We start from the raw sequence: 17,479 nt of genomic DNA, 5'->3' as shown, positions 1-17,479 counted from the left end.
AACAATAACAACAACACAACAAAAAAAGAGGTCGTCTTGTTTAAATAAAATAAACAAATAATATCAGCAACAACAATGAGAAACTTTGAGAACAACAACAACAATATGAATTGACTCACCTCACGCAATGGCTGCAACAACAGAAAACATTGCCTTGAACAACAACAACACAAACAACACAATCCCAGGCACTTGTCTGCGTTTGCTTTGCCAAAAATAATATGAAACACAAAAAAAATGTCTGCCAACGTCATGGGCGAATCGTAAAACCCCCAAAAAAAAAACGAAACAAAAACATACTAAAAAACAACATTGTATTTGCATAGAAATATGTTTGATTATGAAAATTAACAACTGTTGTCTATTTTTTTCATTTCGTTGTTTTGTTTTGATTTCTGTTGAGATGAATTAACGTATATTACGCATACGCAATGTGGAATTGCCAACACAATCCAATCAAAGAGAAATCGTATAATCAATAACTGTGCACAAATAAGCACTCTCAAGACGTCCCCCTCCTCCTCCCCCTCCCCCCTCGTAATAATTATCAGTTTCCGCATCAAACATAAAATTGATATCTTTGATTCCATGTGAAATCAGAGAGTCAAAGAAATCGTTGAATATAGATCAACTTGGCTGAAAAATAAAAGAGAGAGCGATTTGCTTATATCTGTAACTATAACTGAATAGTTATGTTGCTTATTATTATCTGTCTTATCTGTACAATTTTTGTTGTAAAAGTTTTATACTTAAACTTAATCTAAATGGCTCAGACTCAAATGTAAATGAGTCAAAATATATTTCATTTATGCTAAAAGAATCTTTAAAACTTAATGGAAAATCTTCTTAAACTAATTCTTTTTTATATTTTTGCCCTATTTGTTTATTTGTTTTGATCATTTCCGCTTTGGTTGCTGTTGTTGTTGTTTTCGTGTGATTTCACGGTGTCTTAAATATTTTTGTTCACTTTGCTTATCGTGCAAACTGATAAGCAAAAGCTTTTTGCTGAATTCATAGAGAAAGAAACAAAAAAAAACCCTCAATGAAGTTGACGCAAAAATTGAAAAACAAAAAAAAACACCCACAAACACACACACACACACTGTTGTGTTTCGCCTTCAAATGGTCGTTGGTCGTTGGCCCTGTGGCCGCTCCCATCTCTCTTCGCAACGTGCCCCCTTCTGTGCCCCTTTTTTTTGGCTCTATTCTGGTGTCTAATCAGTTAAAATCAGCCAATGACTTTGTTTTTGCCCAATACGTATGTGTATATAAATTAAACTTGAAAAGTGTTTAGATTTCTGCTGATATCAAGGGGCCTTTTGTATAAGTATGTATAGAGTTTTGTGGTTTTCTATAATATAGACTATTTTCTCGGAGTCGCCCTGTCTCGTTGATTTGCCAATAATTTCTTTATTCTATTTGAACTTTTTACTTTTTGGAGAGACAATTTGGTGAAAGTTTTTGAGGAAATTACAAACTTTTTTTTCATTTTCTTTTACGTTGTTTTAGCTTGAGCACGTGGTTAATTCAATAAACTTTAATTGCATTTGCTGTTGTTGTAGTTGTTGCAGTTGTTGCTGATGCAAAAACCGCAAATCAAGTCAAATTGGAGTACAGTGTACAAATTGCAAATGCAACTAATTTTTGTGTTGCATGCAAACGGCTTACTGACTGCCACCTCCTTCTTCTCCTGCTGCTTCACCAACTTTGCTATCTGCTACTTTGCAGAGGCTTTTCAACTGCTCGGCATATCATATCGCATCTCTTACAGCTTTGTGAGCGCGCATATTTCCTGACATTCGCTGAACACAACAACATAGCAATGTAATTTTGCTTTCAACACCTTCTTGTGTGCCGCATGCTGCATGCTGCATGCAACGTCCCTGCTGCTGCCGTTTCTTGCGGGGCAACAACGTGGGCAAATAATTGCCAACAAAATAGCAAAACAACTAAGCAAGCAAACGGGCCAAAGTTGCACGGCTTGAGGTTGGCGGCTCATCTTAGCCTGGCCAACAAACAACTGAGCAAACCACGAGACATAACCAAGTGAAAATCATGGCGCATTTCCCAGGCTCAAATGCGCCAAGGCGAGCTGGCCCCAAAATCGGGCGCGAATATATCGCATTTCAATCACGCGCCACAGCACTCTCTCTGTCTCAGTCTCTGTCTCTTGCCATCTCCCTCGCGGATCTCTGGGGCAATTTACGTGCTGGCCACGCAGCCACCAAGCCAAAAAGAGGAGTGAGTCTTGGCCAGATCATAGAAGACCAGAAAGCAATGTTGCTGAACCTAACGGTACCGATTGTGCGCGCATAAAATGGCCAACATCGTGATGGCTATATAATATCTCCATCACCCCTTCCTCTTCACCATTACAAGCGCTGCCTATCCATATATTGAAACATCCGCTTCTCTGGCTCATTTTCTCTCCCTCTCTCCCCTCCTGTAGCTTGTGGCACACGCCTTTTGCCGGCCGGCAAATTTCAATTGCAGCGAAAAACAAAAAAACGAAGAAAATGCAACACCCAACGATTTATGCGCAAATTTACTTTTATGCGATTAGAAACGAACAGAGAACAATTTATCGTCAAGTTTAGTAAATTTAATTGGGCCGCAAAATGCAGCACAAGGTGCTAAGAGATGCAACAGGCGCACAAAATAAAGTGAAACAAACCAAACAAAAAGAAAAGAAAAGAAACCAGCAACCAACTTTGAAACCAGGTAGCACAGTAATAAAATTTTATGGCCAACTCTTTCGAGATGTTGCTGGCATTCACTTAGTTGCAACATCAGCAGCAACAACTGCAACTGCAACGGCAACGGCTTAGTCTTTGTATGCCTGCGGCCTTTGAGGTTGCACAATTGTGTGCCACATAGAGCAGGAGGAGAAGAACTATCTGGAAATGGTTTTTTCTTTTAACATTTTAGTGCTAAAAGCTGTACCCTTAGACAGATGAGACCCATTAAGGTATAGGGGAGCTCATGTTAATGAAATTCGGTTTATTAACTTTGAGATTTTAAGATAGAAATAAATTATTAGCTGACTCACTCGTGACCATGATCGGCTAAAGTTCAAGCATCATTACCTATTGCTTTAAGAATGGAATGGCGAACTTCAGTGAACGACTTAAGTCTGCTCCTGGCTACAAAGCTAGCAATATCTGGCATCTGTCCATTGCCAAGCACTTTGTGCGTCAGTTTGTGCCTGTTAATCCTGGCATCCTTAGCGTTCAATGAGAGACCAATTTCTCCTGCCATTTAGAGCAGTTGCCCCCACGACCATGGCGACGTCTCAATTGTTTGCATGTTCAAGCTGATACGCACTCGACTTGATTATGGAGAATTTCAAATCAGTTTTTCCGTTTGAAATGTTTTGAATTTATGACGCGACTGTCGCGTCTTTATTGTCCTCCCACACACACACAATGGCCCTCTTTGCCACTCCCTGTAGCCTTTTGGCCATTCAGTTTGACGCTTTGACGCTGCATTCTTGTGCGAACTTTATGCCATTGTCGTTTGTTGCCTTGGTTAAATTTATTTAAGCGTAAAAATGTTGTTCATAAAGCAAAAATGCAAAAAAAAAAAAAAAAAGAGAAAAGCACAAAAAAAGGATAGCTGATTGGTTGGCCAGAGAAGGTTGTTTCAAGGTTAACTTAAAGTTGGCCAACAAAGCTGCAAGATTAGTGCCGGGTGCATTGAAAATTCACCAAACCAAACAAATTAGTTAAATGGAAAAATAGTTTTCTGCTATTTTGCATTGAAATGCCGCAGTTGAGGCGATTATCGCTTAAAAACCAAAGACCTTGCCGCATTGTTGTTGTGCAAATTACAAAAACACATCAAATAGCAACAATGGCAACCACAAATCGGCGGCATTAGCTTTGAAGTACCGCCCACAGTAGTGGGATAAGATCACATGAGAAGAAAGAGGAGTGGGGAGGGGGGTGTGTACTCAATTAGAATGAAATCTCCGAACTAGGCCAATGCCCAACAAGTTGATATGCATTTATTTGAAATTAATATTCACTTGACTCATCATCCATCATCTTTATTTATTTATTTTTTTAGCTCTCGGAAACGTCCGCCCAGTGACACTCACGAATGCGGTAACGATCAGTGCAAAGAGGACGAGATGAATGAATGCCATGCAGCTCTGATTCTAATGAATCTACACAATTCACCACATGGTGGTAAGTACATCTTATTGTTAGAGGAAGATCTCTACTCTGATTGGTTACTAAATTGCTCGTGCCTTCTGTTTCTCACAGTGGGCGATAAATGGCTGGCCTCCAGTCCTGGCAGCAGCTCATCGGCCTCTTGGAGTTCTGGCTCAGCATCGCCGCCATTGAGCGATGATGGACATGCCCATCATAGTCATCACATTCTATCACCACATGATGCAGCCAATGCACGTATACGCACAACATCGGTGTCCACATCCGATGAGGGCATTGTCAGTGATTTCAAGGAGGAGCGCAAAAAGAAGGTATGTCACCAATATCCAAATGCAAATGTATCTTTTCAAAAAAGAATGCGGTCGCTTGGTCTGTCAGTCAGTCGCTCAGTCTATCAGTTGTTCGCTTTGGCAAACAGAGCGCAGAGCATGCGAAAATTTTTTGCATTTTAATTGCAACTTTGTATATAGATTTTAATTGCTATAATTATGTAAATGTCAGGAGGCCTTAGGCATATGTATGTTAGGTATTCTTGGCACTCGAAGATACGATTTTTTTTTTCTATGTTTTCGTATGATTTGCTATAAAGCATTACTCATACGCAATGTGGGACACACTGTGAAAATGTACATACATATACATATACATATACATAAATATATCAAAAATCAAATAAATGTCGAAAATTCTATGCGCCCTGTGGCAGCAACAGCGCCAGCAACAGCAACAACAACTGCCAACGCATCAATCACACAAAGGGCAACGTCAGCAGCTCGTTAACTTTACGCACACGAACAAACATTACAAACAGAAAAGAAAGAAAGAAATCAATACCCTACTCACATACATATATACAACAATAAATATCGTGTCTATATGACCTAAGGACCCCGACAGAGTCTAGAGTCATGAGCATTTTGCTTATTTCCTCTTTAATTAATTATGTTTGAACTTTAAGGAAAGAGGCCAAAATAAGGGCTAGACAATGTGGGCAAGAGTTGCTTACGCAACTGTTAACCGGCATAGAATCGAAAACTCTTGACACTGAAACGTTGTCTGCTTCTTGTTTGCCCACAATCTATATGCCCAACTAGTTAGATATAACTACACACATGTCTGTGTGTCTGTGTGTGTTTGTCTATTTTTCGTTTGGCGCTTTTAAGGGCTCTTAACAGCAAACACACAAAAAACAAAAAAAGAAATACATACTAAAAACGAGCAGCAAAAGCCAACAACAAATATCAATGTGAGCAGCAGCTATTTCATTTTTTTTCCTTTGCTAACCTTGAAAGTCTGATTAGATTTTCATATGCTGGTTATTTGTTTTATATTAGTTACAAGTTTCGAAGTGCCACACACACCCAAACCGAGCGAGAGAGAGAGAGAGATAGAGAGTAATAACAAATAGTCAGTATTAACCTTTTGCCAACTAAATAATGAGGGTTTGCTTAAAGATCAAGCTCGTAATGCCAGTTGAATGATGATTCATAGCCAACAAAAGGGTCAAAGTATATATCCTATAATAAGCATAAGCCAATCGCATTGTCTGCTATTTTCACTTTCATTTTATTCGATTGGTTTCATACCTGTTGCACAACAAACTGAAAAAAACGAAAAGAAAAGAGAAACGGCACACTTCCTTTAGCTGCTGTTGCAGCTGCTGTCAAAGGATTGCGCATTTACAATTTTTGTACCAACGCCCCATAACACGCCCCTTTTCGGTTTCCATTTAGGTTAGGCAGTCAGGCAGTTAGACAGTTTGAGCGCACAAGCTCGTATATAAAAAAAAAAACAATGCCAAGTTTATTTATTTTTGCCAAGGCGTGACACACCCCAATTGAAAAAAGATATATGCAACATTTCCGCATAATCTTCAATCTCAAAACAAATGAACACAACACAACACAAAGCAGCAGATAGATACAGATAAATATATACACAGATATAGATATGTATAGAAACGAGGCATCGCTAGATTGAGCCGCAAAATGATCTCAGGCTGGGCTGGCAGCTGGCAAGCTAGCAAACTGGCAAACTGGCAAACTGCAATGAATGCAATTAATGTCTAATTGTGCGCAATTATTGTCGATTGGCGGCAATGCGCGGTGGCATACACTGTGCGGCAGAGACTTGCATGGAGAGGCGCAAGAGACACAACGAACAAAAAAAAAAAAAATTTATAAACTGCTGCTGCTCAAGGTGGCCACGTGTCGTATACGTAATGCGAATCAGTTTTCAATGCAGATGCGGCTGGGAGGCCATTACTCATACGCACTGTTTACACTGCGTGCACAATTCACGACTATCATTCGCTTCGAATGCATTAAATGCTTGCGCAACATGACGTATGATTAACCTTCATTACTCAAGCGTCAAATGGAATAAAAATAATACAAATTACTCATACGCCATGTTTGTCCGTACCCTGCCGTTCTGTTTGTTTCTGTCACCATCGTCATTGTCATGGCAATGATGGTGATGATGATCATGCGGAGAATTATTTTAAATGCAGATTTATGTACATTCGCCCACAACAATGACAGCTGCAGGCGGCAAAAGCAGCCAGCATAAGCAACCACACGGACTTTTGCCTTTTAATCAAGGCTGCAATTGCAGCAAACTGCAAGGCTGCCCATTAAAATGAAAGCCAAGTCAACCACAATGGTTGGTTAAATGCTTGGCCATAAATTTACAGCGCGCACACACACACCCACACACATGTGTAAGTGAAAAGTGCTATCAAAGGGCAAAAGTCATGCAGAGGAGTAAAATATGAATATGCAAATTGAATATGTTTAATTCAACTGTTGAATATCGAGTAATTAGACCTCAAATTGTATACTCCAACTACATACATATATAAGGAAAAGTACAGTTACTTTTCCTACTAAATCAATTGCTGTCGCTGTGGATTTTCATTACGACAAATCTTGCTCTAGCATATACGAATAAAAATCCAACCACATAGGTACATATCCGAGGCAGCTAATTGCATGTTATTCATATGTATGTATGTGTAGTATAAACTTTTCATATTCAACCGATTCTATATATGTAGTATGTAGTTTTGTGTTCTTTTTTTTCCAACTAATTTGTTTTATAACATCAAAAGCTAAAGCTAAACCCAAGCAAACACACACACATACACACAGACAAACTAACTGAAATTATAGTGCAAAGCAAGGCAGACAGTGCGGCGTGTGCAAAGTGATGGCGAATGGGATGGGTGGATGGGGGGGCAGAGCCAATCCAAAGGTGAAGAGATGAGGGAGAGAGAAGGTGGGTGAATGGATAGAGAGGGGCATTTTCGCTGTTGCGGTTAGCTGGCATTAAGCTTTTGCAATGCCTGACAGTTGCAAATAATAACAAATAAACAAAAACCAAAAAGGGGGGAAAAAACAATAGGAAAAATTGCATTCGCTGGCAGCCAACTTGGCGCGGCACACGTGTGTGTTGTGTGTGTGTTTGTGTGCGTGTGTTTGTGTTGGCCTTTTTTGACAAATGCTCGCACCAAAGGAAAAGGCAAAGCAACACCAAACCGAGAGGCAAACCAAAGCAACTGCATTATTTGCATTTATTTTTAAACAAGCACAAAACATTTTGCTGCATTTTTTTTTTGTCGTTTTTACCTTTGTATATTTACCTCCCTTGTTCTTCTCTGTATACACATTAAGAATTTGTTTTAAATAAGCTTAAATATATTTTATTTATGATTTTGGTTTTGCTCTACGTGTCACATGTTGCCCACCTTACCAGAAGCAGCGGGCTGCCACCTTTGATTTCGCCTTATTTCTTCTTTACTTTGTGCATTTATTTTTAAACCTCAAAAAAAAAGGAAAAAAAAAGAATGAAAAGAAAACCAGAAATATGGCAAAATTTAATTAAATATCATACAATTTTTCAAGTGCTCTGCAGCAACCTTGAAACAACATTCACTTGACACACACACACACACATAAACTAAGAGTAAGAGAGATTGGCAAGCAAGTTGCTGCCTTTGGCACTTGGTACATCGACATCGTCAGCTTTGCCGTCGTCTTATGTATTCATTTCACTCATATGGCCAGGCAACCTTGAATTCTGATTAGGAAGCGATTTAAATTTATCTATCAGTCATTTTTTGCCACTCACCTCGCTCGACATTATTGAGTTATTATTATTAAGGAAAAAAAGAAAAAAAAAAAACGAAATAAATAAAGAAATATTAATGGTCTTGCTAAAAGCCATTTATTGCCCCTGCCGCTGCTGCTGCTGCTGCCGCTTCTATTTCTAATTCTATGTGCAAGCAATTTTGCGGAGCTTTAGCTTAACAATTGCAAATGACTTGGCCCAAGTGCCGACATCTTGGCTGTGACTGTGAGTGAGGCTGCTGCAGCGTTGGTTGTTTGATTGGGCAACACGGGGCGTATGAGTAATGAGCGTAGAACAGCTGGGCACATATGTATGTAATTATACCCTAAACTGACGACTGTCAGTTCTACCCACACACAGAGAGAGAAACAAACACTAGAGACAGTTCCATATGACTTTGCAGGGCATGACAAGTTAAAACGATTTCATATGAACAATTAGTAAATTAATTATACAATCTATCGAGTATTGAGAAATTTGCAATGATCAATCGTTTTTTTGTTTTTTACCTTTTCACGTTAAATAAATTTGTTTAGAAAGTAAAAAGCTTTGACACCTCATAGCCAAAGAACAAGATTTAAACTGAGCAAATTTACAAAAGTTATTCAAAATTTTAAAACTTGGTTAGTTCTTCTTGAGATCACAAAAAGCCAAAAGCTGAAATTGAAGTTCTAATGCAACAATTCAATTGCATTTGAAAGTGGTAGGAGAATCAACTGCAACTGAAGGACTAGTCGATTTACTTTCCTCTGGCGTTTAGAGAAGATTCACTAGCACAGGAGGAGGAGGAGTGGCAAGTCATACAATTGCTCATTCGTGCATGTCTATAATATCTATATATAATATATAGTAGTGCGTGCAAGTGTGGTGGTGGTGGTGGTGTGTGTGTTTGTGGGAGAAACGAACTCATAAATTTAACATAATTGCAAAACGGCACCAGCAATGCAAATGAAAAACTCGTAAAGCGAAAACGAAATGCAATAAAAATAATTCGCCATACGCAGCGCAGAAGCAACAAAGGCAACAACACAAAATATGCCATTGACGGCTTCCCATCACAGTGAACATAATAATAATAAACATAAATAAAATGCCGATGTGCATAAATTAAAAAAATAAAAGCAAAAAACTTGAAATATTTTCCCATTTTCCGCCATTCAAAGCAAACTTGCAGCTGAGTCAGTTCAAATAGTCGAGGCGTTGCCTTATTGGAAAAATTGGTTTGCTACTAGTTGGCTAAAAACACACACAAACACACACACAAGCATACTACAAAAACAAGGAAATCTATGCCAAGTGCAAACAAACACACACACAGAGGCAAAAGTCGGCAATTTTCATGTTCAAGGTGACAAAAAGTGCACGGCAACGGAATGGACACTTGAGCCAAATGCCACAATCGCAGCGGCAGCGGTAGCCGCAGCCACAGGCACAGCCCCAACCACAGAGCTCATCGTTTGGCCTCGTTTCTATTTATTTTATTTTTTTTTTTTCTGTTTCTGGCTTGTTGCAGTTTTGGTTCGATTCTTTTCTCTCTGTTTTTTTTTTTTTTTCATCTATTTTTGTTCAAATTGTACAATGGGCGACAAAAGTGCTTAATGACCAAAATGCCAGTCCATTATATTGAGTTTAACGAGTGAAACTTTCTCTTTTAGATACAACTTTTCTGTATATTTCCACCCAAATTGCATCTATAGAAACGTTGCATTCAGTTTTCAACATATTTTTCTTAAGAAATATGTTTCTACAAAGTTTTGTTAAGGAAAGTTTCTTGACATTTTTCATCTTTTCATCTTTTGGCAACAGATTTTTCTTTTAAGCTATTTAATTTTTCATCGGTTTGACTCAATTCAAATATTTTATGCTTTTTTTTTTCAAAACACAAACTATCTGAAAGTAGTTATTTTGGTTTGCAATTACTTGCAGTGCTAAAAGTACTTAAATCCACTTACTCACACAGACAAAGACAGGCTATATATAAGTTTCTTGGGTATATTGATATCAAAACTGTAATAAAAGTATATATAGCATATTTTAAAGAAAAATTATTAATGCTATTATTAAAATATTTAAAAATTTATAATTTGAAATCTTTACTATTTTGTGCATTCAGTTCTTTTGGTATCTCTTGCCCAGTTTCTTGGTGATTTATAATAATTTTAATTTGTTCCATCGTTTTTCTCTTGCTTCCTCTGTCATCTTTCAGCGTCCGCATTGACAGAGCCAAAAAGGTGCATCAACTGTATTTGGCATGAGGCCCGCGCCTCTGACACAGTTTTTCTCGTTTGTTCGCATCAAGCAGAACACCTCCTATGGCCAAATTAAAAATATATATACATATCTACGGATATGCACAATATATATACTGACTGTAAAGACAAATGCAAATTGCAAAATTAATGAGATAAAACCAAACAGACAAAAAAAAAGAGGAAAAGTACGTGCGCATGGGAGAGGTTTAGGGCGAGCTAACATTGTGTGATCAATGCACAAAATTGTTGTACAGAATTGTTTGCGAAACAATTTTTGGCAAACATTTTTGCCACGAGTCGCCATCGAGAATGACACACATTCCCCACAAAACAATTCTCACTGCTTCTCCCTCGCTTCGTCTTGTCCCTTGGTATCTGATTTAAGCTGCTGCTGCCAGGCAAAAGCATATAAAGTTGCATTTCGATTTCATTTACATGCAAATAACTTTCAAATGCAAATGTACATACATGTATATGTATGGGTGTATGCATGGTCAAAGGAATGGGCCCCCAATTAGATGAGAAAAAAGGGCACATCCCGGCGAAATGGCCTAGTTTTACATGCCTCGACACTGCCAAAGAGCTCCAAATTGTGGCAGCCCTTGCAACTGTTGGCGTGGCTGTACTTTTTCTTCCATACATATATACATTGCTCCACTCTTTGCCTGGGGCCCCCTGCTGTTGCCAGTTTTCTAGGTTACCGACATACATACATACAGTGCTTTATTATATGTATGTAGTAGGTACATACAGATATATAGTTATATATGTAGATGCCGATGCCGCACTGTTGCAGGCTAGTTGCGCCGGCCGGCAAAACGAATGTTGAATGTTGCGCAACAAGAAAAATGCATTTTCCGCTCTTTCTCTCTGTCTCTCTTTTTCTTTCTCGTTTGCTCTGGCTGACGTTTACTCGCTGATGCCATGCGCTAACTTACTCACTCGCTTCCGCTCAACAAACACACACACACACACTCAGACAGTGTGAGAAAGACAAAGACAAAAGATGTTGGTGTTGGTGTTGCAGGGCAGGGACAGTTAGAGGTGTCGGAGGTGCTACGGCACGTGTTCGCACACAAATGCATTCATATTCTCCGTGTGTGTGTATGCAATTTGTCGCTGCCAACTCTGACGTCGACTGCAATCCATGTATTTGTTCATTGCTGACGTCGTCATTATTGCAGCGGGTGGGCGACTAAGAGGATTTTCTAGAGGGGCAGGGTGGAGAGGGCTAGAGGCTGACCTAAGTTTGTGTTAACTACAAAGAGCAAAGAGTACAAGGGTAAAAGTAATAATAAAAATATTTCCTCTCTTCCGTACCGAAATTGCATTTAATATAATGAAATTATCAATGGAAAAAACAAAAACCAATTACATGCTAGAGTTAAATAGCTTAATACATTACTTAAATGCTGTTTAAAGATTGTGGAAATTTTTATGGTTTTCCACAATAATTCATAATTTTTAAAACCCAGCTTTGAATCTCGAGCATATAAAAAACTATAGCATACTTTTTGCAGTTCATTTCGTTCCATACAAATTGCAGTTAATCAACATGTTGTTCGAAATGGATAAATCAATGCTACAAATGGCAACACATGTATTTTAGCTCATACTTAAAAACAGATTCTAGCCAAACATCGAACAACAGTCATAAATTAATTGTTTGGCCGTTGTCAACGGGTTTAGTTAAACAAATACAGAAACCAAACACACGAAACACAAATTTGTTGGTATGATGAGAACTATGTATATGTATATATATATGTTTTTAATTGTACGATAAACAATTTGCAAATGGGAATGCAACGCTGTTGATGTTGAATTGTTTTGCGGTCGATTCACTTTTCATGGCTAATTATTTTTCGCATTGCGCAAAATGAATTAATAATAATAAGGCAAAAATTCCATGAATATGCAAACGTGCGAGTAGAGAACGCATATAAACATATGTATATACATATGTATTGCATATTATATATATGTATGTATGTATCAAAATTTATTGCTGGCGTCGCCGCAGCGCCATAATTAAAAGCCAAACAAGCAGCAGCAACTTTGCCAGGTGATTTCATTTGCAAGTTGGCTGGTTTTTTTTTCGCTTTTTGTTTTTTTTTCTCTCTCTTTTTTTTTTGATATGCCAATGTTTGTTAATTATAGTATCTGTGTGTTGTGTTGTGCCGGTGAGTGGGAAAACAAATGCAGGCAGCCAAACAATAATGAAATAGATACTCCCTGTTCCGCTTACATCATTCACAGACTAAAACAAATTCGGTTACGTTTTTTTTGTTTTAAGTTTTTTTTCCCTAGTAAATGTGCAAATTTCTATTTAAGCAGCCAATTGCCAGTGAATTGCATTCAAAAAGATAAACAAATGATAGCTGAAATACACTTGGAGAAAAATGAATATAAAACCAGAGGGCCGGGGCTAACTTCGACCGCGTCAAAGTTTGTATACCCTTGCAACTTTTTTGGTAACTCTATCCTTACCTATTAGCCATCAATGTGGAAGAACGTTTTATCTAAAAAGGCTTAAGCTTGAGAAAGAAAGGCCTACAATCATAGGAAATAACGAAGATATTGATCAAAGTAACTGTTTTCCACCGATCGTTCCTATGGGAACTATATGATATAGTCACCCGATCTTTATCAAATTCGGCACAGTCATTAACATATATATTAAATTAAGAAATGTTTAATTTAAAAGCAATCGCGTTAAAAGTAACGAAGTTATTTACAAAAGTCGCTGTTTTCAACCAATCGTTCCTATGGGAGCTATATGATATAGTCACCTGATCTTGATCAAATTTGGCATTGTCGCTTATAGGCGTAGTAAACTCTCTAATATTAAGTTTCACGACAATAGCTCAGAAAATAACGAAGGTATTGAGAAAGTCACTGTTCGTGACTTGGCCGTTTGTATGGGAGCTATATTATATAGTCACCCGATCTTGATCAAATTTGGCATAGTCGCTTATAGGCGTAGTAAACTCTCTAATATTAAGTTTCACGACAATAGCTCAGAAAATAACGAAGTTATTAAGAAAGTCACTGTTCGTGACTTGGCCGTTTGTATGGGAGCTATATGATATAGTCACCCGATCTTGATCAAATTTGGCATAGTCGCTTATAGGCGTAGTAAACTCTCTAATATTAAGTTTCACGATAATAGCATAGAAAATAACGAAGTTATTGAGAAAAGTCACTGTTCGTGACTTTGGGGTTTGTATGGGAGCTATATGATATAGTGGTCCGATCCGGCTGAATCCGAGATATACAACGCCTGCAGTATATACAAGCCTACGTGCAAAATTTCAGCTCTGTAGCTCTTACGGTCTAGGAGGAGTTTGCGTTGATCCAGACGGACGGACGGACGGACGGACGGACGGACGGACGGACGGACGGACATGGCTATTTGAACTCGTCTCGTCGTGCTGATCAAGAATATATATACTTTGTATGGTCGGAGATGCTTCGTTCTATGCGTTGCACACTTCTGACCAAAATTAATATACCCTTTTTGCAAGGGTATAACTAGCCAAATAGAGGTAGTGATAATGTTTTCCATTCTTTGCTTCTCATCCTTGTGGTTAGGAACAAATTATAGGACCTATCCTATTCTCCACTTTAGATTTGAATTTTCTGTAGAGAAAAAGTAAAAACTATTCTTAGCAAACGTTTAGCAGAATTTTTTGTTTGAGTGTAGATATCGCTTTGCACCGCTCCCGGGGAATGAAGGAAGGAACTCAAACGTGCCATGTATAGACCTTTCCCCTTCTCCTGCACTCTTTTACCATCTCTGTCTCCCTCTCTCCCATAAGTGTGCAAGTACAAGTCCCCGCGTGGGCAGACAAACCTTGTTGACATTTGCATTTGATAGACTTAAGCGGCATAGTGGGAACCAAGGCAATGCGCAGGGTGTGGAGTGGGTAGAGTAGGGAATGAGGCAAAGGCATGGCTTAATTAAAGCAGAGCAGCAGCATTGGCACGCCTCAGAGCTTAGAGAATTGTACTGTTTGCTGCTTTCTGTTCTTAGCAAATGTTGACAGTTTTGCCAAGGCATTGCATATGTATGTGTGTGCATGTGGGTGGGAAGCGGCAAAAATGCACATAAAACCCAACAAAGTCATCAAATGCCGGCAATGTCAGGGTTCCATTAGAACGAGAACTAGGAAAATAGATGATGAATGGCCGGAGATGTATCGAGTGAAAGGGGCAAGCACATTGGTACGTACCGATTGCCATTCATTCATATTGGCTAAAATACATTTTCGGTTTTGTCAAAAGTAATTAATTTATTGTTACCACCTAAGCAACAAACATGACAGCAAATTTTTGAACATTTGCGAACACATGTCACATGAAAAGATCAACAACAACAGCAAAACGAAAGAAATTTAAGGAATTAATATTGGTATATAATTAATGTTTGGTGATTGTGTAAGAGTCTTTTTTTTCGCTTGCCTCAAGGCAAAAGTCAGTCGGCAACAACATCGAAGAGAAGAGAATTGTGGGGCAAAAGTAAAATGCCGACAAACACACTCACACATTGACAAATAAACAAACAAACAAACACAGGGATACATCTATACACACACACACCCATGCAGCGCATAGAGAAATTGCAAATGTATTCAAGGTCAGGGCATGAAAAAAAAAAAAAGAAAACGCTAGCGCAGCAGTCAACGCCGACTGAGCACCCGCAAAACACACTCACACACACACACACACACACACAGAATGAGTATAAATGAGAGAGAGAGAGGGTAACTAAAATCGATATGGCAACACTTTTAAGGGTTGCGGCGAATTCCGCAACAACAAACTAGCATTTTAATGGGGGTCTGAGGTAGGAGGTTAAAAACAAACCACAAAAAAACAAAATCCCTCCAACCCCTCAAACAGAAACGGGAGAATGGCAGGCGAAACGAAAAAACGTCATTCAGAGTGGTTCAGTGGGTCGTCCTGCAGTTCGTTCTTCGGGTTTCCCGCGCATTTTCCTGACTCACTCGCTCTCTCTCTCTCTCTCTCTCGCAAATAAAATGGCGGCAGATGGCAAACTCCGAGAACCGAGCAAATATCCAAGCATTGCGCATGACTTCAAGTAAAACAAAATTATGTTGATATCGGGGCCAATTTCCATTACTTTGCCAAACAAAGTAATTCCTTTGTGATTTCAGGGGGGATGAGGAGGGGAAACCTAACTCTAATTAAACCATGCTAATTACACGCACAATGTAAAAATGCAAAACCAAATACTATGAACAAAGCCCCAAAAGCTGCACATTAACTTAATCGATATTAAGTATTTTCAAGGTTAACTTACAAGTAGAAACTAAACGAAAAATATGCCAGAGAAGAGTCTCTTCATTCTACTCCTTCTTAGTGACTCCAGTTCCTTTCTCTTCTTTCTAGCCATTGCATGTCCAATGGCGTTTGTCATGCGATTTCTTATCGGAAAGGTCGACTGGCCACGCACTTTGCGCGTTGTTTTAGTAATATTGATTTTCCTCTTCTTTTAAATCCCCTCCTTCCCTCCTTGCTCCTTTTGCAACAATAATTACAGTTATTACCATAATTAGCTTAAGTTTTTCTTTGTTCTTAATTCGAAAAGCAAATGCAAATTGATTTAATATTCAAATTGCACATTTTAAACGCACATTTAACATTTATTCCCATCAATTTGTTCTCTTTGCAGGTGAGTGAGTAATAATTTATTGCATTGGACAGACAATTTAATTGAGTGAAAGACAAAGACAAAACGACAAAAGAGTTCTGTAAGTAAGTATGGAAATTTAAACCAGTTTTAATAACAAACGAGGGGACAGCGGGGGGAGGATAAAGCCTTGATGTGTCAACTAAAAGGGAATTGCTGCAAAAGTGTGTCTTGTGAAATTTATATAAATGGTTTGAGCTGCTGCCAGTTTATAATCATTAGACCATATTGGCACAACAACAACAACAACTTTGATGGCAAGTGGCGTCAAGTGGTCGGGGTGCAAATCCAGGTCCATGCTCTTTAACACAGCTGGAAACAGCATAACAATCCACGCTTGAATCGTTTTAATTAGCATAATGACACTTAAATTTCGTCTAGACAGAACAACAAAAAATTTCTTGTGTATTTCTTCATCCAACATAAGACTTTTTCATGTTCATTTTTTTGGTTTCTTGTGCATTTAGACCAAAAGCAGAAATTTAAGTTAAGTTTGCTCACTCTCTCTGTGTATAATATTATAAATTACAATGCACAATCTGCTAAAAGTCAATGCTAAATGGCATAAATCAATGCAAAAATATTCGTGAAATAGAAATACAAAAAAAAAAAAAAAAAACGAGAAATCCAAAACGTATATATAAAACAGTGCCGGCAGCTACATCCGCGCCAGCGTTTGTTCCGATTCCGATTTCGATTCCGGTTCTGTCTGCGTGCAAAAGCTTTTTTGGCTATCCATACCCTTGCTAAATGGGTATAATACGATTATCAAAACGAATGACAGTAAATAAGAATTGTTTAAAGCATACTTTAGGGAGCTATTCATTTAGTTATCTAATAATTTTAATAGACACGTTTGAAAAATGGTAAACATAGTCTTTGTTGGAAAGAATTTCAAAAGTTTTTTGTATCCAACTCTTAAGAATGCCTTTGCATACTTTTGGGGGGCTAGATTTCACCCATTATTCAAGCTTAACCCAGTTAAAAGAGTATAGAAATCATCACATAAAGTAAAAAGTTAACTTAGTGGCTCTACTGCCCATTTAATTGCAAGAACAAATATATGTACAATACAACACACACACACACACACGTATGTAGAGGAAGCTTTTTTCGTTTTTGCAATCGAGGCAAAAAAAATTGAACAAAAATTTCATTTGCTTAGTTGGCATACGCGAAACCGGAAAAACTGAACAATTTGTTAA

The 17,479-nt window shown here is 38.3% G+C and overlaps 1 protein-coding gene across 4 annotated transcripts in view; it reads left to right on the top strand.

Annotated features, from left to right (window-relative positions):
* Glut4EF (Glucose transporter 4 enhancer factor) overlaps positions 1 to 17,479 on the top strand; it is a 148,249-nt gene that overhangs the window by 90,107 nt on the left and 40,663 nt on the right. For 3 of the 4 annotated variants that reach the window (XM_068298006.1, XM_068298005.1, XM_068298007.1), the window contains exons 3-4: positions 4,069 to 4,190; positions 4,269 to 4,486. In XM_068298006.1, coding sequence (XP_068154107.1) covers positions 4,069 to 4,190; positions 4,269 to 4,486 — 340 coding nt within the window. Of the gene's footprint in view, positions 1 to 4,068; positions 4,191 to 4,268; positions 4,487 to 16,256; positions 16,284 to 17,479 lie in introns of those variants that run through there. The other variant, XM_068298009.1, reaches the window with a different exon arrangement.

This window comes from Drosophila tropicalis, unplaced genomic scaffold (genome assembly GCF_018151085.1).
Source record: "Drosophila tropicalis isolate 14030-0801.00 unplaced genomic scaffold, ASM1815108v1 contig_859, whole genome shotgun sequence".
Classification (NCBI taxonomy): Eukaryota; Metazoa; Arthropoda; class Insecta; order Diptera; family Drosophilidae; genus Drosophila; species Drosophila tropicalis.
This window is presented reverse-complemented; position numbering and strand designations above follow the sequence as displayed.